At 40.3% G+C, this 24,786-nt stretch overlaps 1 protein-coding gene across 1 annotated transcript in view; it reads right to left on the reverse strand.

Moving 5' to 3' along the window:
- The window catches only part of LOC118335231 (disco-interacting protein 2 homolog C), a gene marked incomplete in the record, with an annotated part of 203,921 nt that overhangs the window by 50,981 nt on the left and 128,154 nt on the right, over positions 1 to 24,786 (reverse strand). Inside the window, 5 exon segments of the mRNA XM_035671466.1 lie at positions 4,279 to 4,476; positions 6,324 to 6,443; positions 10,400 to 10,558; positions 18,924 to 19,013; positions 24,128 to 24,463. Of these exon segments, the coding sequence (XP_035527359.1) occupies positions 4,279 to 4,476; positions 6,324 to 6,443; positions 10,400 to 10,558; positions 18,924 to 19,013; positions 24,128 to 24,463 (903 nt within the window).

Here is a 24,786-nt window from a genome sequence, read left to right on the forward strand (position 1 = left end):
ACACCACACACACACACACACTGTCTCACCATGTTGTTGTCTCTCTGGTGGAGGACTCCTGAGTGCTGGCTGAAGACATTTCACAGTCTGGTGAGCGCTCATATCGCCTCATCATCAGCTGCGAGCTCACTCCTCACAAATCAGTTTGTTTGCTTACACACACACACACACACACACACACACCACACCTACACACACACACAAACTGTACGTCTATTTGAAGAAAGTTGATGCACTCGGGATAAAGTTACGGCCTCTTCATGTTAATCCTCTGGGTTAATGGTTGTGTATGTGGGAGTGTTTGATTGTGTGTACTCAACTGTGGCACAAACATCCACAGATGCCAAGAACCTCAACAGGAGGTGGAAGGTAAGTAAATACTTTATAAGTACTGTACGTCAAATACAACCTTCCAGGTCCATTTTGGAGAGTTTCAACCAATGTGCAATGTGCACGTTACAGTTTGCAGCTAATTTATCTACAATTTGTGAGCAATAATCCTTTGGGAGTGAGGTTGGCAAGTATACAGGAGCCAGAGACCTGTATACTTGCCAACCCTCTCCTGGTTTCCTCCTGGGCAGAGGCATTTCCAGAAGGGGGGCCTGGGGTGAAACTAGATCCATTGGTATCTCGCTAGCATGTTGGCAAGGGGGCTAAATAATGCTCCAAAGTTAGTTCTGCATACTAGAGTCCCTAAACATTATCAAAATAACTGACTGACTGGAAAGCTGAGACACATACTTGATGCCACCACTGCATAAGTCAGTGCCCATCGTCTGGATACCCGACTGCTCCTGGGGTCACAATTCTCATTTATTTCTCCCAGTTTATGAAAAATGTTCACTGTACAAGGTTTAACTGCTAAAATATATGAGACATGGACAGGATGCATAGACAGATCTTTAACACAGACTCTGTTTGTAGCCTCAGTTGATTATAATGGATGCCCTCGGCTGCCATGTAGCAATATGTTAACTTATAACAGAATAAGGTTTTTACAGGAGGAAATACTCTTTTGGCACATTGTTTAACTTCTTTTTGGTCGATCCTGTTGTTTTTATTCATACTTCTGCTCATACAGTGTGTGTTTCTCTTTGATTCGACTCAGTACGTCGTCAGTCCACATGCGGCGGTGACGCAATCATTGAGGTCGAGTCTGTTGTTGTTGTGCATGTGTGTGAGCACCGGCTGCTATCTGGAAAACTATGCATAAAAAAATAAAGCAATGCAAGCTGCGTCCGTGTATTTTGGCTATAAGCTCTGTGACTCTATAAGTTGACTGTTTCCACCTGAACAATAGAGCTACACCAAAGTTGTTTCCTGGCGTGCACGTGGAGCGGAAGAGAGCTCTCGTCCTCCGCAGAGGGCAGTGGGGGTTCAGACTCTCTGAAAAACTTAATGAAAACTTTCACGCGATTTTACGCCAGAGGGCTGAATTATTCTATATTCTTTACTAAGTAAAATTAAAATGAAATAAAAAGTAAAATTAAAAGAATTTAACATAAAAAAAATGCTGTCATAGTGTAGGCTACTTATTGTTTTATAAAAGTCTCTGAAACTCCAATTTGGATTCAAAATCTTCTCTTTTTCTGGGTCGTATGGGCCCCTGGTTACTTCTTCCCATTTTATTTATTTATTTTTTTCTATATTCTTTTCTTTTTATTGATGAATTTCATTCATTTCATCTTCGTGTTGAGGCTATTGTCTCTCAGTTTTTAAAATTCCCTTTACTCCCTTCTTTCCATCCTTTTTTCTTTCCCACTCTCTTTAATTTCCCAACTGATCTGAAAACATGAAAATCCTTGAGGAGATCCATCAGGGTTTTCACAAAGCGATTACTCCTCTTGTGTGACAAAATAACAATAAAACAGCCGTCTCCAACTCGTTCATGAAAACTATAAAATACAGCGGAAAACCAGAAAATGGTCCAAAACAACCCTCCATGTTCAAACCTACTCCTCTTCTACTTGATTACATTTTAATGCTAATACCTTTACTTCTTTCTAAAACCTACTAAAAGGAGTTCTTAACTGGTTATGAAACTACTGATGCCTCTATAGGACCCTAACCACTAACCCTTAACCCTTAACCCTAACTCAAGACCATCAGTAGAAGATTGGCTGTATCTTTATAGTAATTTGGTTGGATTCTCCTTGAAATCCATGAAACTATGTAGTGGAAACACTCCTGCTTTTGTCCACAGCAGCCGACAGAATCAACACAAAATGAAAGTTCCTACTAGAGGCTTTAAGTAAAAACTCTTTTAAAGTATTTTTCGCTGTCATTTGGGGATATATTGTAGTTTTAAGTAAAAGATGTGAGTGCTTCTTCAAACTCTGAACCCCAGTCTGTGTAAATATGTGTGCAGGTCCTCCTGGTGTCACTTCATTCTCTCTGCTGTGCAGCAGGGAGGTCCGACTCTAAATTCACGAGGACCTGAGAGAAGCGGCTCTCTTCGCTGTGGCTAAATCTCTTTACACCCTCCGGACGCGTAGTCATTTTCTCCGCTGCCATTTGGGAGATGAATAACACGGATCTGCAGCCTCCAGCTGCTGAACAAAAGAGTTTGTTCCAATTTAAATATAGACTTAAACTGTGGCACTGAGCCGGGGGTTAGGGCGTGATGTGATTCCGCTGCAGTGAATGCGTTTAGGGAGCTGGGGCGATGGGACGCTGCTGCAGGCGAGACAACTGATACATGTCTTGGAGTATTTCTTATTACTTTTTATCATGCTGTGGGTTTGTCTTCTCTCTTCTGGCTGCTAAAGACTTGTTTTTCTCCACGCTTACTTTGTTTTCTGATAGATCCAACACTGAAAAGGTGGATTTATACCAGTTGCCTCTGGCAAATCTTTTAGATTTCACCTGTTGATAGCACCACCACAACACTAGAAGATAGTAGAAGAAGAATTATATAACTAACCACAAGTGTGTTCACATTTTTCACTCACTTTCTGACAGTGCTGATTGTGGCGAGCAGATGGTGTGTCATGTAAATGGATTTGCTCGATCACCAAATACATCTGGTGTTCCTTTACAGTCTTTCTTTTACACTCACATGGTGTTTTTATGTTTAAGTTCTCCAGTGGCATCAAAAACTTGTAGTGCAGGTCTTAACAGGTCCACTTGGCTCATAAAAACAGTAATAGTATATGTTAATATATCTAATCTAGGTGGACTGTCTTATACCTCTGATCACGTCTCAGTCAGAGTTAATCATTTAGAGGGAAAACTGTTGCAGCTCCAGGTGAGAAAACCTCGTGTCAACTGCATTTTAGACCAGGTATAATAATCCTCCGATCAGTTTTGGACCTGGTCTGGCTAATCATCACATCCCCTAATGAGCTTTTGTAAAATGATTTAAGTAGGTTTCTTACGGACCTGTGTTCTCACCTTTACTAACAGCCGTCTGATGTGTAATTACAGTTTTGAGGAAGAGCAGCTAGAACTACAGTAAGAAAATAACTAAATCATAAAGTAAAGAGTAAAATCCTCCAGACAGCACAAAAGTTTTCAAAATAACAAGTATGACCTACACATGCTGCCCTGTAAGTCACTCAGGATGTATTCCTGAGAAAATAACTCATTTAAAAACATATTCTGGCCTTTGGGATAAAAAACTTCCCCTCCCTTTGTAGCAGCGCAGCTTTCTTGAAAGCGTCTTTTTCACACTTTGCTAATGTGCTTAGCGCTCTGTCTGGCTGCCATTAGTGGAATTATGCTCACACAGCGGGTGTTAAACATTGTTTGGTGCTCCAGTTAATCAGCTTGTGAGAGCCACCATATGTGCAGGAAAGACCGGAACGCAATTCATATTCGAGTATTCATATACTGCAAAAACAATGTTTAGTATTTATCTGTACGTTACAACAGAATAGTGAGAACTGACTGACTGTGGGGGCTGGTTTGGGATGCTAAGAGGCCACGACGAGCAGGCTTAGATTCACCTTTTTGATCCATAATAATTCAATTTTGATTCGGAAAAATCAGGAGATGATGCCATCTTTCAGTACAAACTCTTCATGTGCGTACAGTCTTTCAGTAATCCTCAGCACAGATTATTATATTGAAAACTGTCCAGGACCAAAAGCTGGCATCAAATATCTGGACAGATTTGTAATCTTGTTTAATTCTGATCAGATAGTTCCCAATTTATTTAAAAAACAATTTTATTTATTTAAGATGTAGTATGTATGCAGCATAGCATAGCAGAAAATGCAAAAACATGATATTCTCTTTTATTCCATAAAAACCAGCGTGAACGGAGGTTTTTCTTACCGTAGGTGAGCACGTAGAGCGGCTTGCCGTTGGTGTCCATAGTGGTGAGGCAGGGGGCCTTCGGAGAGATGGTGCCCCACCTCTGCAGGGCCGCCTCCAGAGACGGGGGCCAGTTGGTTACGACGCCCAGCTGCTCGCCCCGCATGGCCACCATTTGGGCCCCCTCCGCCTTGGGCTGGTTGGGGTCTGGTTGCTGGACTGGGAGGAGAATAATGGAGAACAGTGAGAATAAATTTAGGTTTGTCCATTTTTGCATTGAATTTAAACAGTTAATTTCATTAGTTTTGTTTCTATGTGATCCCGGTGATCCAAGGACCATATTCTCCAGTTCAGGACGTCATCATTAATTTAACAATCACTAACCTCACACTGCAAAAATCATACATTCTTTAATTGATCAAATAATATTTGTAAGAAGTTTACAATAGTATAGTTCAGAGAGTTAAATCTACTGTACCTATGAAAATGGGCATGAAAAACATTTACTTCATGTTAGCTGTATCACAGAGGAAGCTAATAAGAAATAACAAAATATCACGTTGAACATTTTTGTGGCACGCTGAATGAAGCTCACTCTTTCCAACATTTGCTATACATGCTTAAATTATGAATTAACTTCTGGCTCTGCAGCTCTTGATGCTGGAAACAAAAGGAAATATTCATCAGTTAGACTCTGCTTTGTCACAGCAGACATTAGGGAATAAAGAACTGAAAAGCTCTGCTTAAGTAATTTAGTTGTATGGATTGTCTGTGATTTACAGCTGTTTATTCAGTGTGTTACCTTGAATGTCTCAACATGAGGAGCAAGGCATTAAAATACAGTGATGGGTGAGTCTGGTAATTTTAAAATTGTACATACTTTGGGGGTACTTTGGGTAAATGATGAATAACTTCAAATAGTTTTGTAATTGGTTCAGTAAGTCGCCTCAGATGGAAACCCCAAAAACGTGCTGCAACTGGATGTCGTAGTACGTCCGCTGCTGATTTTTGTCCTTGACAGACTCCGATTTTTATTCAAAGCGCCTGACATTACGCAAAGGATCTCTACAGAGTTTTTTGTTTAAGAGTAAGAGCTTTTATTATTCAGCCAGAAACAACCATTATACCACTTTGTTAAAAGCCACCAGACTCCATTGATAAAAACAGTAATTTCACGTCGCAGAACAAGGGAGGGTTGCTGGTCGATTGCTGCATCAATTGGTAAGTTTGTTTGTAACTTTGGTGTTTTTGTCACTTGTTGCTTTAAATGGAGCGGTATAACGACTGCTGCTGGTCAAACAAAAATTATCTTACTCATTTAGGGTTCAGTGCTTACTGGGGCCTTTGTTACAGTCATATTCTTTTTATATAATTGTGCTGCCAATACCACTGTCAGACGCAGCAGCATGGCCATTATCGCCACTCTTTCTCAACTTTTTAGGACACTGCTCCTTTAAAAGGAACATAAGTAACTGTCTGGACAAATATGGATGTGTTTTCTTTATTGTTCCAGGCAGCCATTAGTTTATATTTATTTATGCACAGCGTGACAATCTACGAGCCTACTCATGAAACTTCCATCCCAGTGGGATCAAGTGTAACTTTTGTCAAAGTTTCATTGTTGTTGTGCAGTCCAGACCTCATAAATAAATCTGCACTGAAATTGGATTACTGCTGAGAAATTATGAAACTGAATCAATGCAGAATTGATGTTTGCTGTGATGGATCACATAACTCAAACAAGTTTCATGAGCGCACTAATAGATGTTATACTATATAAAATAATGAGGAACAGCAGCTGCCTGGAGCTGAAGGAAAAATCCATCAAGAGAATTTAAAACTGTAAAGCGTGCTTTCAAAAGTGGTCAGAAAAACATGTAAATACTCTGATCTCTCTTAATGCTATACCCCTTTATCATTTCCTGTACCTGCATCCCAACAATCAATAATCAGACAATAAACAAAAGGAGTAGATTGCATGAATAGTTTGTTGAAAACATGTTTAAAGAGGCCCCTCAGACCTAACTTCAAAATACATTTCTAAGTAAAGAGAGTGAGGTTTTTACCTTCCAGGAGCTCCTCGAAGTCGTCGACAAAAAACTCTCTTAGTGGCGGCCGTTTGGGTCTCTTCAGAGTGTTGACGAGTTGCTGAATTTTGGCTGAAACTCGGCTGCTGACTGGAACACCTGCAGAAACCCAACACACACACACAAACACACAAACACACTCATATCAATGCAAGACCAAGACAAAACTCCTAATTGTGCTTTCACAGGTGCACACGTGAAGTAGTCACGTTCCACTGAACCGATATCCTGAGTGCATCGTGCCGCCACAAAAACATCCCCAAGTTTTACATTAAAGTGGCACGTTTCCCTCGAGTGAGCAATCAACGGAGCCGCTGCTGAACATGACACTCAGTGATGGGAGAGACTGGCAAATTGCTCTTTCATTGAGGCTGATTTTAACACAGACTGTGGCAGACTGCTGAGCTTCGAGACCGAGAGGTGGAGGGTGGAAGCCTGAGTGCTGAGAGCGGGAAGCTAATAGATTTTTTGGCAGACTTGCTTAGAGCCAGAGACAAAACTGAGTGTTTTGCCAAAGTCACCACGAAGAAGCTGGTGTACCGTCAAACCCTGTGGAGGCAGGTAGTGTTTGTCTCTGAATGCAACAGTCCAGAGTTGATTTTTATCCCTTCCTCGGTTTCCATCAGGCCGTGGGAAGAAATCTTCGCAAAGGTTGAACAGAATTAACTGAATGAACTTCCTTGAAAAGTTCCTGCTGGACAATGTTTTTCCAGTCATGTCCACTCACATCAATATTGATTTAATATGCAATCAGCCCACCTTTAATTTAAACACATTAACCTCCAACACACATACTGGAAGCGTCTGCAAAGACAGCTGGGTCAGATGGAGCTAAAATCAAAAAGGTGAATAACATAAAAATTCCCTTTAAAGTTTGTAAAATGTGAAGGAGAAAGATAAACACAAAGACAAAAAGTGATGCAAACAAAAATAAACCATCAAATAGGAGGTGCAGCATTTGCTCTGTGCAAAAATATTGGTCTTTTATTGGTTAAAATAATTAAAAATGAAAAGGGAAAATGTTAATAATTAAAAATTTAAATTAAAATAATTATTTTTACATTTTACTGGCACCCATTGAGAATGAATTGGATTATACAGTGATAATATATTCTTTTAAAGGCCAGTTATCCTTACACAAAAGTTCATATGTAAAGATATAAAAACTATTTGGAGGCACTAAACTGAAATCTCTGCTCCCACGCACTGAATCAAAAGGTTAAATCCTCAAAAATCTCAACCCTAAACACCCATTGTGGGCAACAAAGATGAATAATTTCTGATGAAATCCTCTCAGCGTTTTGAAAGAGAGCCTCAGCTTTGTTGAGTCTCTTTCAGCCAAACATCACAATAAGCTCCCATCTGTAAACTCTGGCACCTGATCTGTCAAGCTGCTTCGCTGTGAGCTGCGTTCAGCGTGTCCGTCCGCTGCGGCATCGATCGCAGTGTCTGATGAACGAGTCCGTCTGCTGCCGCTTCGTGCCCCTCCAGAGAGCGAATTATGAAACTATGAAACGTTCAAACTGAAGCCCTCAGTCATCTCTGATCTCTACGGAAATATCTGGATTCATCTTTTCAAACGCTGAAAAAGCATTTAAATCTGACCCAAATCTGACCACAAGTTGTTTTGATGTTAAAAGAGCTGAATGAGGATGAATTAGTCGACAATAAAAGAACATTTTGTTGCTATTATTAGTTGTTTTGTTGCATCAAGATCACTCTACAGCCACCTGTAGAGTGAATTGTGATGTGTGTTTTCCAAACTTTCTATCCTTTTATATTAAAAACAAAGTTTTTCTAAAGGCAGACAAAATAAAATACATTTAAAAACCTATAAAACAAACAATAAATAGTAACAGTAAGAAGAGATATAGGCACTGGAGGTGCTGAGGGGGCTGCTCGTTTATAAAAATGTTTGAATTTATCAGGACTTTTCTTTTTTACTGCACACACAGGCATTTATGGAAGGAAAAGTGGTTTCACCTTGCTTAGTTTATCTGTTTAATCTGCTAAAAGGTTGAAAACTTTTGTGTGAAATGTTAACTAGTAAGTAAGCTATAAATTATTCTGGCCATTAAAAATAATGCAAAATCAAATCAAAACAACCCTGAATTTAATGCATTTAGTATGTTGTTATATAGACTGACTTTCTCTCAGTAACTCCAACTCTGACTTTCCAGCATCCGTGGATACACTTACTTACTGAGATCTCCTCCTGATATGTATTAAGACATATATACAAATACTTGGAACAATAATGTCCAATATGTTTTCTGTAAATATAAAATATAATTTACACATTAAAATTCTTAAAACAGTCATCTTCTCCTTCTACCTCATTAAAAATCTATAAATAATTTTGTTAGTTTCTAAAGTTTTCCTGCTGGACACAAGATGTCTCCTTCACTGTAGTCCTTTCTCAGTGTCTGTGCATTGGTGGGTCACACTGTAGAAGTTGCATTATGGATCAGAACTGTGCACATACGTCATCATTCACTGTGAAGATCAAACATCCAACTGATTTCTGTCTGGAGGGGGACAAAAACACGTGGATACTCTGTTGGAGCAGCTGGAGGTGTGTCTTGTTACCTCCAGTCAGATTATAAATTTGAAGCCTCTATATATTTCAACACATGGATGTTCCTGTGTATCTTCATCACATGTCAGACCACAGAGTTGGGCCTGAGGCTACTGAACAAACACAACACACACACACACACACACACACACACACACACACACAACTCATGATATCCTAATACAAAGACAAAATTATTGTTAGGCATTTTTCCCAGACTCCGAATCCTCCAATCGCTCACCGGAGGTCACAATCAGTGAAGTAGGAGAGTTAAATAGAAGGAAGTGAGTCATTAAATGAGACCTCCAGTACAAAAGAAAGTCAGAAAATTGAAGTCTTCAAGACCTGAATTGTCTTTTGAATCACTTCTCCTGGTTTCATCGGAAGACAAAAATACAAAATATGACCTCCGGCAGTTTTAGGATATGAAGCAATAAAGACTCTTTAGAACATCCGAAGTTAGTGTTCACCTGTTACATCCACAGCTGTAATCCTGCATTTTCATTGTGTTTCCTTGTGTTCAGTGGTAGCATGCTTTTAAGGCATCCTTCGTGTCTTAGTATGTCTTAGTTATATAGTTTCTTGTGTAATACTCCTGGCTGACCGAAACTCTATTGCTTAAGGACTACACCTCACCTGTCTGCCAGTTTTCTACCAGCCACCTTTCAGTAAGCCACCCACCTTTCATCCACAACCCTCACATCTTCTCACCTCAGCAATGTTACTGGAATAAAACCTACTTATCTCACCATGCTTTCTACCATCTGTATCCTGCATTTGGGTCCATCCATCGACCAAACTTAACATCACCTGTTGAATGCTGGCATTAAAGCATCTCTTTGTGTTATTATGGTTATGTGTGTCTTTCTTAATCAATAATAAATCTATTTCAAGTTGACCGAACAGCTTTCTGACAACTGCTATTTATACTTTAAATGTTCAGTGCATTAAAAAGCTGTTAACTAAGCTACATATATGTAAATATTGTCATCATTAAATGAGGGAATTTTCATTGTTAATGATTCAAGGCATGAAAAAGGTCATACTGGAATATAATAAATATTGGTGGCTAAACCATTAGAGGAACTGCTTTCTGTTATTAGTCGTGTTTCCAATCAAATGTATTGCAAATTTTAACCGAATTTCAAGTAAATCTGCAAAAGAAATGCAACGAATACTTGTTTCCATCTACAACCGTTATGGGAATATTGAGAGTTGGTTCATTGAGATAAGCAGTAGATAGGCTAATTAAGGGGGTGTAACAAGATGACGTGATTTAAAGAGCACCAGTTGAACCTAAAACAGTAAAAAAGAATAACTCAAAAACAAATAACTCAGAAAATGCAAAAACCACCTCCGTTTCCATCAACATTTTTGAATACTTCAATATGCACATATAAATCAGTTAATGGAAACACAGATCGTGTTACCATAATAATTTCTGCTACCCCCAAACTCTTTTTCCAGCCCGACTCACCGTCTCCGGTCTCCATCAGCTCGGCGTTGCCGTACTTGGGCGTCTGTCTCTGGGCGGCGGTGCCGGCGCCTGGGGCTCTCTCCACCTGGATCCCGTCGGCGGTGGTGTTGGCGGTGTTGTTGGTGTAGCCGGTGACATCTGGAGGGGCAGAGTGGTTCTCTGGGATGTGAGAAAACGGGGGGGATCGAGGAGGGAAGGAAGGCCTGGTTAGTTCCCCCACACCCCCACACATCCTGCTGTTAAAACAGTTTTAATGGGGACTCTTACAATCAGGACCAGTTAGACAGCATAGACTCATGACAGAGTTTGGGGTTAATTATCTGGTTCAAATAGACGTCCTGCTGTTATAATACATAAATACTTTTAAACCATGAGTTAGACTGAAAAACTACAGTTGTAAAGGCTGCAAGGAGAGTAAGAAATTAACAGTTTTCTCCAGAAAAGTAATTCAAACAGGAAGAAGCACTGAAAGCATTTGAAGTGTCAGCCAAGGTTGAGGGACTAAAGCTGTGCAGTTGAAGTGTTCATGCAAAGTTTATTGCACTGTAAGGGTGGATAAATGCTAAGATGACAAGTACTGTAAGCAGTTAACGTGTCAGTTGAAATGTCTGTTAAACTGCAGCCTAAGCACTGAAAGCAGTTGAGGCGTTTGCAGCCACGTTTCCATCCAAATGTAATGCAAGTTATAACAAAATTTCAAGCAAATCAGCAAAATAAATGTGAATTAATGTTTGCTTCCATCCACTACCACTACGCCATTTTTAGGAGTTTGTTCATCAAGATGTGCAGTAGAAGGCGCCAACAAGATGACTTAATTCATAGAGCACCCCCCCCCCTTCATGTATTAATGTGAGGAGGGTTAAATCAGATCTGTGTGGAGTGATCATGAATAGTCTTGTGAGTTAAATGTTCGCTACAGAACTTATTCAGAAGTGTTTCCATTTCACATTAAGCGCATTAACTCTTTTTAAAAAAAGGAACAAAAATCACCTCAAGCGAGCATTAAAACTTCTTGTTGCAAATTTTGCGGTTCTCATTTAACTTTTCTAATGCAAAACTACAAATGGAAACATGGCTCATGATGAAAGCAGTTAAAGTGTCAGCTGAAATGCCAACTGAACTAAGTGCAACAGAGCAAACACTGAAATATTATAGTGGTTAACTGAATGAATGTAAACTGAGAGGTGTCTTATGCTCAGTAACGTCAAAAACAAAACTGATTCCTGTTAAACTTGAAGTTGGATGAAATTGGATCTGTGTGATGTTGGTGTCCAATTATAGAAAAACATGGGTAAGAAAAAGGAAAATCAACATAAAAATTATGAAGTTAATAACTTGCAGCCATTAAAGTGACTTTCAGTTTGCAGCTAAATTGAAGTATAATCCTCCAGATGCAGTTATTTACTCTCAGACTTATGTGATTGCTGCTCCCTAATGGACAGCGAGACAACTAATATGGTTACAGAACAGTTGCTTGGTGACAAATTCCAGGTACTGCAGCATTTGTGTATCAAACTATTTAAGCAGGCAGCGTTTAGAAAATAATCACTAGCACTGACTGGAAACAAGCAGCTAAAACACACCATGAGGAGTGAGTACAAGGTATTTGAGCTTAGAGGATCTATCATCGACTTCCTGCAAAGATGCCTTCAGGAAAATTATGTTTGGGTCTTGGTGATCAGACACACTTCAAAAAATATAGTCATTTCCTCACGGCTCCTCGCGCCTCCACAGACCTCTCATTTCCAACTACCCACCACCACATACTGCGACGCCTGCCTTTCTCTGAGGAAGAAAGAAGAAACCCCAGACTCCGTTCCCATCAACACCCACACCTTAACATCCATTTTTGTGCTACATTTAGATTGTGTTTCAGCCTATCTGGCACACCTGATGTTTCAAAGCTATCCACCATGCCTCACATTTACCTCTTTCATGATGCTCAGCTGCTGTTCGACGACATCAAACGGTGTTTACTGTTCTGCCGTGGGGATTCTTTACTTTGAGTGGTCGGAGCATGAAATGATGCAGGGAGAAAGATGTGTGGTGAATCTAAATAGGGATATGTGTGTAGGTGCAGCCCGCTGTGTCGCTTACTGTCCCTATCTCAATCAATTTAGTTCAACTGAACTTACTTACAGTGGGGCAGTCTGTTTGCAGCTGTATGTTCTGCTGTTTTCTCATTACGTGTGTCATTTGCATCGGGCTACTGCTGCATTAACATTGTTAGCATGTTAAGATTGATTTTATCTGCTCAGGTTACAGCGTTGCAAGGTTCTCTATGGTCCAACAGGGACAATTTATGCCTTTTAGGGGTTTGAACCTTTGATAAACCCTTTCTAATTGTTGCTTAATTGATCACTGGAGGTCAGGGGTCAGGTTCAGGTGTAGAACACGAACCACAGAGCTCATGAGGGTTGAAAATTCCTTAAAATTAAAAATGTGAGTTTCATTTTGCATGGACATGGGAAGTGGTGGAGATGATATGCTTGAAATCCAAGATAAAGTCATGAGAAAGCTGTTGCTGCCATTGGAGCCTAATAACAGAAATGGATCTTGGTTTCAAAACTGTGAGTGCAAAGTCATGTTTAAGAAGAAGTGAATGTCGATGATAAACAAGAAAGAGCTCAACATGCTAACTGGCTAAAAACTAACAGTGGAACAGAGGCGTAAAGATTAGATCATGAATAATTGCCAGGAATATGATTTTGTGATATTTTTGTAAAATTTAAACAAGACCTGAAACTGGAAAATGATTTTGTTGTATGAAAACCAAAAGTAAAGGCAGGATATTTGTAATTTTAGAGTCAACAATAGAATAGAAGTCATTGGATGATTAAGGGCTGGATAGAAACCAGAGGATCTGCATCCTTTGTACTGACGTTTGGGAGTATCATATTTTGTTTGAATGTAAGAATGTAAGCAAATGAATCATAGAGAAAGGTATTTGAAAAGATTATTGAAACAGCCCATCTATGTTTAAACTCATGATTTTATTACAATCAGATATGCCTGATTTATAAACTATGTGCCTTTCTGAAGAACGTCCTTCCAAGAAACATTTGTTTGACTTTACTATTACTATTACTTTATCTTCTATTTGTGCTCCATGTGATCCTGATCCTGAGTCACATAAACAAATTCAAGGAAAATGAAATCAAGTATTCCAAACAATCGTCTGGTGATACTGGGCCACTGTACTGCCTTGAAAATCAACTGCATAATATCAAATATGTGATAAATCAACAGCAAATTTCAAAGATGAAATACAGGAAGCTTAATCAAAAGATGAACCTCATTAATCTTTGTAGAATTTAATGAGCAGTAGAGGGAAAAGTATTAACCTAATCAGTATGTATAAAAGATAACTAATTTCCTGAAGTCCAGAAAAGTTGAGCCACACATTTTTTTTATTTAACTGCATTGGGAAGTATGGAGGACGTTTACCTCTTTGCTTTACGATACTTCTCAAACGTCCTCCAAGAAATGGACGCTGAGAGAGGTTTCCACTTTAGATTATTTAAACTTGAACCCCTTGACTCCCCACTCCCTTTTTTCCTCTCGACTTCCCACATAGAGCTCCGCTGCTCGAGTCAAGGACCAGAAAATAAAGAGGATCAAGCCACTTCAGCCCACCGAGCTTCACAGAGTGAAGGTTCCCGCGGTGAAAAGGCAGCAGATCAAGTTACATCTGAATGCCTTTTTTTTTTTTTGTGTAGTGGTGCTCATGTATACAAAGAAAAGCACTTCTCCATCTCTGGGGCTGTAATTGAATCCACTAATGAGTAATTCTTTTAAAATCAAGCTATTCGGTAAGCATGGTTTTAATATAATTTAATAAATGACTCAAAATCGTATAAGTAATCTTATTACATCATTTACCTCCTTTTTTTAGTCGCCTAGGAGAGATTAGGGTTTTTATTTCTCATTTAAAGTGAATGAATGCATTTCATGTAGACTCTCTAGTAGTTTTCATCCAGTGAGAACCTTTAATATTCTCTTTTTTAGTCCTGGATATTTTGATGGCTGAACTTGTGGAGTCTACAGGAAAATCTTTAACCACCAGGACCCACTTCTATATGGAGCTACAGTGACTACAAACAGTAAGAAAATCATAGTTTCATGATGTTTCTGTTATTTTGTCTCTTTGGTTCTGACAAACAAAAATGTTTAGTTTATTAAAGTATTTTTTGCCAATAGATCCTCACAAATGTCCACACACTGGACAGCAATCAATAAGCTTGGAATCAAATATAATATATAATATAAAATATAAATACTTAGGAAGCATTGAATAGGCTGAAGTTGAATGTATGAGTCAAGCTGGTCAATACTAGTTCTCCTTTAGACCTGCCTGCAGTCCACTACCTCAACAGAATAAGACATGCAAGCAGATCAGAGCTTCCAGATTCACAAACGACCATTTCTGTGGTAGGTTAGCGAAGGCACATATGGATAAGGAGTTAAAGAAACAAAAACCTCAAACTGCCAGCGATAGAACAAAGATGTGTTTTTGCTCTGATCTCCCTCTTACTTAATATTTCATCATCATTTGTTCTCCGTGGGAGATGAAACGCTTGCATAAGGACCGTTACATGGCTTTATAATGTAAAATATGTACACCATGCTTACTTTGTACTGTATGTTGAGTTCAACCTTAATTTACACTAAAAACGAAGGCTGTTTAAGCCAGATTCACATGATAAAAACATTACTATAAAGGTCCAGTGTGAAACATTTAGGAGGATTTATATAATATAATATTCATAGGTATGTCTTCATCTGTGTATAATCACCTGAATATATCAATCGTTGTGTTTTTGTTACAGTTTTTTTTATCTCCCTCTGTGGTTTCTGCCATGTTGAACCGCCGCCATGTTTCCACAGTAGCCCAGAACAGACAAACCAAACACTGGCTGTAGATACGGAGTTTCGCAGCCTACGTAGTTTCTACACACTTCACAGCCCGTTCTCATTTCAAGGTCTTCAAATACAAACGCGAGCAGTGATCAGTTAGTTGCAATTGGCGACTTCACTGCTGGATGCCACTAAATCCTACACACAGGTCCTTTAAATTCAGCTCACTAGGTACTGTCTCATTAGTATCTAAGTTCTGTGTCTTCTTCCAGTTGAACTTTAATGCTAACAAACCTACAGCTTTTTTTGTTGCACACAGTGATGATTTTGGAAAAGTTTGTTCTCTTCCATTTTTGTCACGTCTTCCGTTCATTTATGCCAATAAAGTTGACTGAAATTGAACTGAAAGGCTGAGAAAGATATATAGTGACAGAAAAACAGAGAAATAAGGGGTAGGGAGAGGGAAATGATTCCCAGTAAAGCACTGAGCCAGAGCCAGCGAGACCAAACAGAATTCTTTCTCCAGACATGGACTGCATATCAATACTGCAGCACACAGCACAGGCATGCTAATTACTGTAGCACGCTGTGTATTCTGTCTCTGCAACATCTGGCCTGTCTACACTGAGCTACACTGAACTAGACATGCACTCTCTGAAGTCGTGGTTTGTGTCTTTCTGGGAATGTGTGTGTGCGTGCACGAGTATCCAGTGACCTCATCAGAATGTATTTATGATGATGTGTGACAGGGAGGAATATCAGCCCTGGCTGATGATGATGATGAATGCCTCCTTCACTGCTGGAATACCAATCAGGCCCGACTGAGGGACCTGATTCAGGGCCGGGATACTTCCATCTCCCCCACATGGGTCAAGGAGGGTTTAAAGGCAGCTCAGTGGTTAAAGATTCAGCGGCTGAAAGGTCACACGTTGCCATAAGAAATGTTTTAGTGTTTCTGTGGATACGTGTGTCACCCAATCAAGAGACAGTTTCTTGACGAGCATGAAAATAGTGATTTAGATGTAGTTAGTGTGATGGTTGTTAAACCAGCACAGAAAACCGATGGAGAAGTATGTGTTTGACTTTGATATTGGAGACTGCTGCTTGCATCCCATTTCCTACCAAATGTCAAAGCCAGGGGCGTTTCCAGAGGGGCAGTGGCCACCCGTGGAATCTGACTGGCCACCCCATCATCCTCTTCCACGCTACATTGTGTTTCAGAGGCTGTAGCGGTCTCTGTTTTAAAGCTACTGGAATCAGTATGACTTAACGCATCCATTGGTACCAACCAGACTGTGCTAGCATGTTGGCAAGGGGGCTATATAACGCTCCAAAGGTAGGATACATTTTGGCAATGGAAAAACCGGTGTGGTCATTTTCAAAGGGATCCTCTAACCTCTGACCTCATGAAATCTTAATGAAAATTGGTTCTATGGGTACCCATATGTGTCCCCTTTGAAGACATGCCCACTTTATGCTAATCCCAAGCAGTTTTGGGGCAGAAACAATGCAGTTTATTGCATGTGGTATAAAGTGTTACATTTGAATATTTCTGCATACTGGGGTCTATAAACTGTGTTGGAATTGCATAAATTGGGAATAATTGGAAAGCTGAGACCCACTTGTGTCCACCCGGACAAAAAGTCTGGAAACGCCCCCGTCAACGCTAGCAACCAAGAGGGTGAAATTTTCCAAACTTTAATCACTCACAGATTGAATGTTCATTCTTAAGATCTAGAAGGAATTTTCAACCTCAGTGTTTAAATCAGATTTGGACAAGAAGTCTTTAAAGTGCTGGGTAATTGCAATGACTTATGGGCAAACTTACTTGAGTAGAACTCCAGAACAGCTACTGAATGGACTTTGTGGCGACGTTGCTTTGTCAAATTAAATCAAGTAGTTTTAGGTTGCTTTTCATGCCAAACCGCATTTTTCTATACATCTAAATCGAGAGTGCAGATGTTGTCATATTGTATGTAGCTTATAAAAATCCCTCTGAACCAAATTCATGATTTGATATAATAAGTATGTGAGTGCAGAAACGTTTCCTGACACGTCATATGTAAAAAAGGGTTAAAACACCAGCGTGTTGTGCTTCTTGTGCCAATCTCCAATTCTACAACAGTTCCTAATTAAAAAGCAACTTGTGTGGAAATAGCCTTGAAAAGTCAGCTGTCAATCTCAGGTCTAAAACTTTTTAATTTAACACACAAAACACTACTGATGTTACCGTACTTTATATTTCCACTTTTAAATAAATCTCTTTGTTCTTCCTTTGGGCCGAGGTTGTGACTGCGGATGGTCGTGCTGTTGAGGCGCCATACAAAATGTAACTTGCCTTGCATTTAAATCTTCATCCTCTCGACCAGCGAGCTTTAGAAGGAGAAACTGTACTTAAGTCAAGAAAAGCTCGAATAGGGAAGAAAACCTCAATCAATTTTCTCATTCATTGCGACCCTGCAGCGAAAAACTTCTCTCACATCAGCGTTAACAGACACCTGATGAATAGCATCCAGGAACCTGCTGTTGCTCCCAAACTGCTGAACTGTTATTCCTCAGAGACCACAGCGTATTCCCTTGGCATATACAAAGCACTGACAGGGAAGCTGAGCTACAATCCCAGCGGGCCTCATCCAGACGGCAGCCTTAATTACATTGAATACGGGAATGCTTCCAGGACGGTGTTAATGGATTCAGATTCTGTATTTTATTTTTTTTCTGACAATGATGAATAGCTGATTAAAGGTCTGGTCCTAATCTTTTTCTTTAAGTGTATGCTCATTGTTCACTCCAGTGTGGATCACTCTGTATTCTCAAGCAATCTATGGAGGGAGCCACTTCAGTAAATGAGTGTGTCAGCTGCTGCCTTTTCACATGCCAAGCATCGAGTTGGCTGATGGAGTCTTCAGGTTGTAGCTCTTAAAAAATGCAGAAGGAACATTACTTGATGGGTCCGTATTATTAAATTCTGGCTGTTAATTGGGACCTTTCTTAACCAGACACAAATACTGTATCAAACAAATTAGCCCCTGCTTTTGATTCTACAGCAGATTTTAAGAATACTGCATGAAACTAGAAAGAGGAAGCAGGTAGACAGCCGGCATTCCTCCACCATCTGCTTTCTGGCTTAGATAAAAAAAAATCCGTTTCAAAAGCAGATTGCCTCTGGCTGAACAAACAACTCAAAACATGCTGCATAATTAGCCAAATCAATACACAACACCAAACAGAGTAACCTTGAAAAGAGAGAGGACTCAGTCATACAAGCTGCTGTTGAGCCTCTTTAAAAGCATTGTTGATTTTCCTCATCAACAATTCACGCTCTTAAAAGCTGTGAGCACCAGCTTTTTAAAAATAAAAAAAAGAATATCCACACAGAAACACTTTGCTGTCATGCATCTACAACAACGCTCAATGCTATTCCTAGTGAGGTTAGCATTGAAAGGTTTTCTTGACACGGGTAAGCACGAATTTAATTAGCAGGGAAACGTCCAACGAGGGTCACAACTTGAACAGCAAGCATACGACGGAGGAGACCGGGGGGGGGGAGAGTCACTGAAAATTATGAGGGAAAGATACGGCATCCCTGCCTCGAGCCAAGGGATGGCAGCAGACTGCAGACCCAGCTTCTCGGCTCTCTGCCAGCCATGCTCCGATCTCAACTTACCGGAGCGTCGCGGCCCAGAGTTTCCATTCTCTACCATAGCAGCTGGCACTGCCCTCCTCCTCCTCCTCAAGGAGAGGTGGCTTAAAAGGCCTGCATGTGAGGAACAAGAAGGGAGGGGAATCTTGAAAAGTGGCGTCAAGTCGTGTGTCATTCAGGAGCCTCACTTCAGAGCGCTGCAGTCTGTAGTTACCACAGCGTTATATCCTTAAAAAGACACATTTACCTTCAAAGACACTTTATTCTTGTAAAACTGGATAGTATTTAACTTTTTAGTTAAACCTGTTAAAAAAAAGGATAATGATTTGAAATTGGCCAATCAAATAAATCTTGACATTATGAATAAAGTCAATAATCAATACAAATATACCAAGGGGCAATGTAGAATTGTTGTTCTCAAGAAAAAGATGGTAAGAGTTTATTTTGGTCAGTACGAAGGATGCTTAAGATAAAAAAATCAATCAATCTGTCTCAAAAGGGTTTTTAATGATCACATAGCAACAGCAGTAGCACAAACAAGCACTTACCGCTGTTATCCAAAACAAAAGAGGTACCTAGCGACACAAACGCAATGTGCTCTATTGAACAGAAACTCAGCCGAAAGTCAACCCTAACAACAGATTGTCTGCAGTGATCCAGTAAAAAGGATCTGCAACCTGCAGGAAAACGTGGACAGATGAAAGGAGTGACGATAAAATTGGGCAAAGGAAACAAAAAGTTATCAGCACGAGCAGGCAGAGCTGTTCTGATAAGGGGTTGAATGAAAAACAAGGCCGTCTCCCTGAAGCATTAACACACACATAGACTTAAAATGCTTTAGAGTTGGGGCTGCTTTGGCCTTGGACAAGGAAATGAGAAACAGGGCTGTAACCCACACGTGTGCACGCCGCTGAGGATTTCCTCTGTGATAAACATGGAAGAAAGGACTCAATGAAACTTCACTCTAGTTGAAAAATGTACAACATGATGGTCGCCATTACTGCGGTGGCGTTTCTCTACAGTATGCACGTGTTTGAACGCAAGCTGTCCTAAGAACATACAATTTTCTACTGTATCTAACTATATTTACAAAATATTTACTAATATATCTGGTCCGTGATGATTAAATGCAACTCTAGAGAACTTGAGGACGATCCACTCAGCCAGACCGACCACACAGAACCAGCCCATCAACAGTGGGTTGAGTGTCAGAGAGGAGCCATGCTGGTCCAGCTTGGACTTAAGGCTGCTCCTGGCTAATGTCCGGTTTCGGAAACTTTTCCCTTTCGGGACTCAGGCTGGCAGAACAACAGGAAATCAGAGACTGTTGTGCCCACATCATTACAGAGACCTGTTCCATCAACATCCTGGATCAACACTCAACGGGAGGACGGTGTTCTGAGCCGAGAGAGCTCAGGACGAGAGGTGTTCAAATGCAGTCAAACCGGATGGACACTGTTTCTTTTTATGTGAAGATGAAACCATTTTATCAGCACTACCTTGTTACTGCTGTCTACATTCATCCAGATTCAAATAATAAATAACTGTATATGTTGATTTATGTTGTTCTATTTTATTTATCTTTTTCTATGTGTGTAGCATGAAGGAACTACAAACTTTCATTTTGTTATACAACCTTGTGTTTTATAATGATCAATACATTTCCTTGATTATGCTTGCCAGACAGTACAGTAGTATTACACCGTACATCACTTGAAACCTTCATCAGTAACTGGGGGCCACTGCCTGACGTCCAACTACCCGACGTCCAACTACCCATGCTGCTGTCATAGAGTCGCTATGACTTGCCACTGCAGTAATGGCGGCGCCAGCGTTAGATGGTCGATGATCGCCCTGAATGCAGCATTAGGTCTAACAATAGTATCCACCAGAAGACAGTTTCATTCATAGAAGAAGGAATCTCTTAAGTCTTCCTCCCCAAGATTTTCTCTCAGGTATTGCCAACTATATCTGCCAATTATGAAGCAACAAGCTATGTTCAGCTATGAACCAAAACTAGTAGATAGTTTAGATACTTTTCTTGCTTGTTTGAGTTGAATCAAGATGCAGATGGGTGAATTTCACCACAAATGCCAAATACAGACAGTTCATTCTACCTCTGACCACTAAAAATGTTCCAACACAGGTTTTCTTCCAGTATCTTTACCGTCTTTCTCAGTCCCCCCTTTGTACCAAACTGAGTGCCATTCTGCCGAGGCCCACATGCTTTTTGCAGCAGCTGCTCCGTTGGAAATGTTCTTTTTTGACTTTTGCTAATTTGAGACTGCAGGGAACGGCGACACGGGAAACCGGTGGAAGCAGGCCCAAAACAAACAAAAGTAGCAAACCAACAGAACCTCTCCTGTCACATCTGAGCGGCGAAGGAGCTGAATGCTGGCTGGGCAGTGCTGGCAGGGGCTCTCTCTGTGTCTGTCCATGCATTATCTTCAGAGCTGGATACCAACAGTGCCAGCATGAAAACAAACCTGTCACCGCCAAAGCATTTAGTCACGACGCCACCTCAGCAAACAGTGGGGAAAAGGCACAAACAGGATTCTGTGACAGCAGTAGGACAGTTTTTCCTCTTCTTTCTTTTTATGTGTGCTCTGTATGTTTTGAACATGAGTTGAACCAGTTGGAAAGGACGATTAGGAGTTCACAATCTGTCCTTTGGTTAGTAAGTTTTCATGTTTTGGTTTTTTTATGCACTGCAAATATAGTCTTGCAATTACCAAATGTATTAACAGTATATTTACAGTTGTTGCTATATTTTTTTCTGGTCTTATTTTTACTATATGGTTATAAATAAGATAATTGCAAGAACCACCATATTGGTTTCTTTTTTATTTAATAAATTGTCATGGTTTTATTGCTATTGTGGCAAAGCATTTCTGGGTAACATTTGAAAAAAGAAAACATCTCTCTACAGAAATGATATTGAATTGTTGAATTAATAAAAAAACTTAAAATTACTTGTTCTATTCAGGAGGATCTATTGGCAGAGATAGATAGAATATAGTTTTCATTAGTGTTTAAACACCTGAATAGAGGACTCATTGTGTTTGTGTTACATTAGAATGAGACGTTTTAATCTACAGACGCCATGGATCGCCTTCCATGGAGTCGGCCATGTTGAACCGCCATGTTTCTATAGAAGCCTAGAACGGACAAAGCAAACACTGTTTAATATAGAGGCTTTTCGGGGGGGGGGGGCACTTCACGGCCCGTTCTCAATTCCATGTCATCAAATACAGACGCTGATGGTGTTCAGTTAGTTGTAATCTCTAACTTTACCGCTAGATGCCACTAAATCTTACACACTGGTCCTTTAAATCTATGGAGAAAATAGTATCAGCAGGGCTCGAAAGCCCAAGGTCATCGGATTCATGGAACATACCAGAGACAAAGATAAGTTTCATTTAAAGTAAGAAAATAGACAATCCAAGTACTGTAGTAATTGACGGATAGCAGGACGGAGAGCAAACACAGACCACAGTACAGGAAGTGGAAGAACTGTAAAACCTGCATTTACACACTGTACACAAGGATACGACCCTTCAGCTAAACACACTTTACCACCCAACATCCCCAGCTCACACATTCAAACTTCAAAGACTGAGTGGTAAGCCCACCCACTTACTTACTGTATGCAGATCCCTCCACACACACACACACACCACACACACATCACACCACCCACACCACGAACACACACACGGCACACCACGAACGACCAGCAGCAGCACACGACACGACACCAGTCCTTCAAGCCAAACACGCTTTTATTAGAAACCTCTCAACTTTACCTACAACTAAATAAACTCAAGGATCGTTGTTTTATTTAAAAACCAAATCAGACGAGCTTTGAAGTTCTGCTGCAGTTTTTGGCCTTGTTGTTCCCAAACTGGGATTCAGGGACCTTCATGCAGTCTTTGGAGGACTCTGGGCCAAACTATGCAAGAGTTTAAGTGCATTGTTGATATTCTGTTGTCAAGAAGCTAAAATTAGGAGAAATATATCTGTGAAAGACTGCTTTAATTTGGGGTTATGCTCACAAACAAAAGAAATATCCTTTTAGACGATGATCCCCAGTACCAAACATTTATTGGCTGGTGGTCTGGCGAACTGAAATAATAATAGTTCAGAATCCAAATTTGAGATAGGTCACTTTTTATCTACACATATTTTCTTCCATGTTGCATTTTAAAATAATCCTAATTATTCGGTGTGAAGCATTTTGCCCTTATGCAAATATGTCTTTGATGCTGTTGTTATAAATTCTTTTAATGGTAAAGTTTATGTAAAGCACTTCGAAACTGTCTTTTTGTATGAATTGTGCTTCGCTTCCCTTTTGGGATTGAAGTTGTGTTTAAATTGGCTTGAAAGCAGTGTCAGGGACATTTCTAGAACCTATTAATTAACAATCATGCAATGGCACAGTAATAACTGAATACTGATCCCTCCCCTTCCTAGTTGTCCATTTTTCCATCCAGATTTTACATGAAAACAGAACCTTTTGTTAATAAGCACATGACTGATCTGAACCCCTTTAATCCTCTAAATGAGAAGCTAAATATGATTTTCTATTTCAGGGTTTTAGAAAACTACAAACAGAAAAGCAGTTGAGTCTGGATTTGATCAGAATGGATGTTAAAGTTTGGCTAAGATAAAGTTGTCTAGAGTTTGTTACAGGTGTCTAAAGGTCAAGAGTCAACTGTTTAATCGTGTCGACATTTTGCCAAATCTAGATATCGATTTGAATCAGTCTCAGGAGGTGCCTTAAGGGTTTAAGATGGATTAGGGGTTGCATGTGGCTGAGCAGCTCCCTTTTTGTTATTAGCTTGTCTGGAGTTTCCTAAAAGTAAAAGTGTCTTGTATTTAACTGGCCTTTCTTAAAGGTGTCTGAACTGTGCTAAAGATGTATCTAGCCTTGGCTATGGGTCTCTTGAGTTGGTGTTTCTGGACTTGGCTGAAGGTATTTTGTCTTTACTGAAGATGCCTTAACACTCAGTAAGGGTGGAGGGTCCAGACTTTGCTAAAGATGTCTGGATGCGGTTAATGACCTCTGCTAGAGTTATCTGTAATTTGCTTAGGGTGTTGTTGGTTTAGGCTGTCTCTTGTCTTTGCCAAAGGAGTCTTGTGTTTTACTTGGAGTGTTAACATTTGGGTGAAGGGTTCAGGACTCGCTCTAGAATGAGGGACATCCAGACTCAGTCATAGCTTCTTACCTGTCTTGTGGTGGTGGTGGTGATGGTGGTGGTGGCGGAGGTGGTGGTGGGCAGAGATGTGGATGTGTTGGGCCAGGACGTCAGCCAGCCTGCCGCCGGCTGCCCCGCTCCCCCCGCTGCGTGTGGAGGAAGAGGAGGAGGAGGCCGTGGAGGAGGTGGTAGTGGTGGTGGAGGAGGTGCCGTGGATGGCCCGGCTTATCCAGTGCTCCATGCTGATGCTCCCCTCCCGGCTCGACGAGGTTCCCCCGCCACCTCCTCCGTCCTCTTCTTCGCCATCTCCTCCCTCCTCTTCCTCACCATCACCCTGTCCCTCGCCCTCTGAGCCTGAGGAGGTATCTGAGGAGGAAAACAGACGATGGAGGTGGAACAAAAACTCTGTTTATGCAGCCGAAAGATCAAAAGAACATCAAGACAAAATGTTTTTTATCAGAAGTTATTTTTAAAGGTTATATAACATTTAAAACATTAATATAGCAGCAAACAAGGACGTCCCTTTGCATGTGTTGCTCGTGCAGCCTCTGTGTGGGTTGTAGTTATGATGTTACAGTGATATGAAAGGTAAAATTTGTGTTTTTGTCTATGGAGTCTGGTGGAGAGTGATAGTGATATTACGGCTGTTTCTGGTTAAACTAAAGGTCTATCTCTGTAGGGATCTTTTC

Source organism: Morone saxatilis, unplaced genomic scaffold, assembly GCF_004916995.1.
Source record: "Morone saxatilis isolate NCDOM2014 unplaced genomic scaffold, NCSU_SB_2.0 Contig23, whole genome shotgun sequence".
In the NCBI taxonomy this organism is placed as follows: Eukaryota; Metazoa; Chordata; class Actinopteri; family Moronidae; genus Morone; species Morone saxatilis.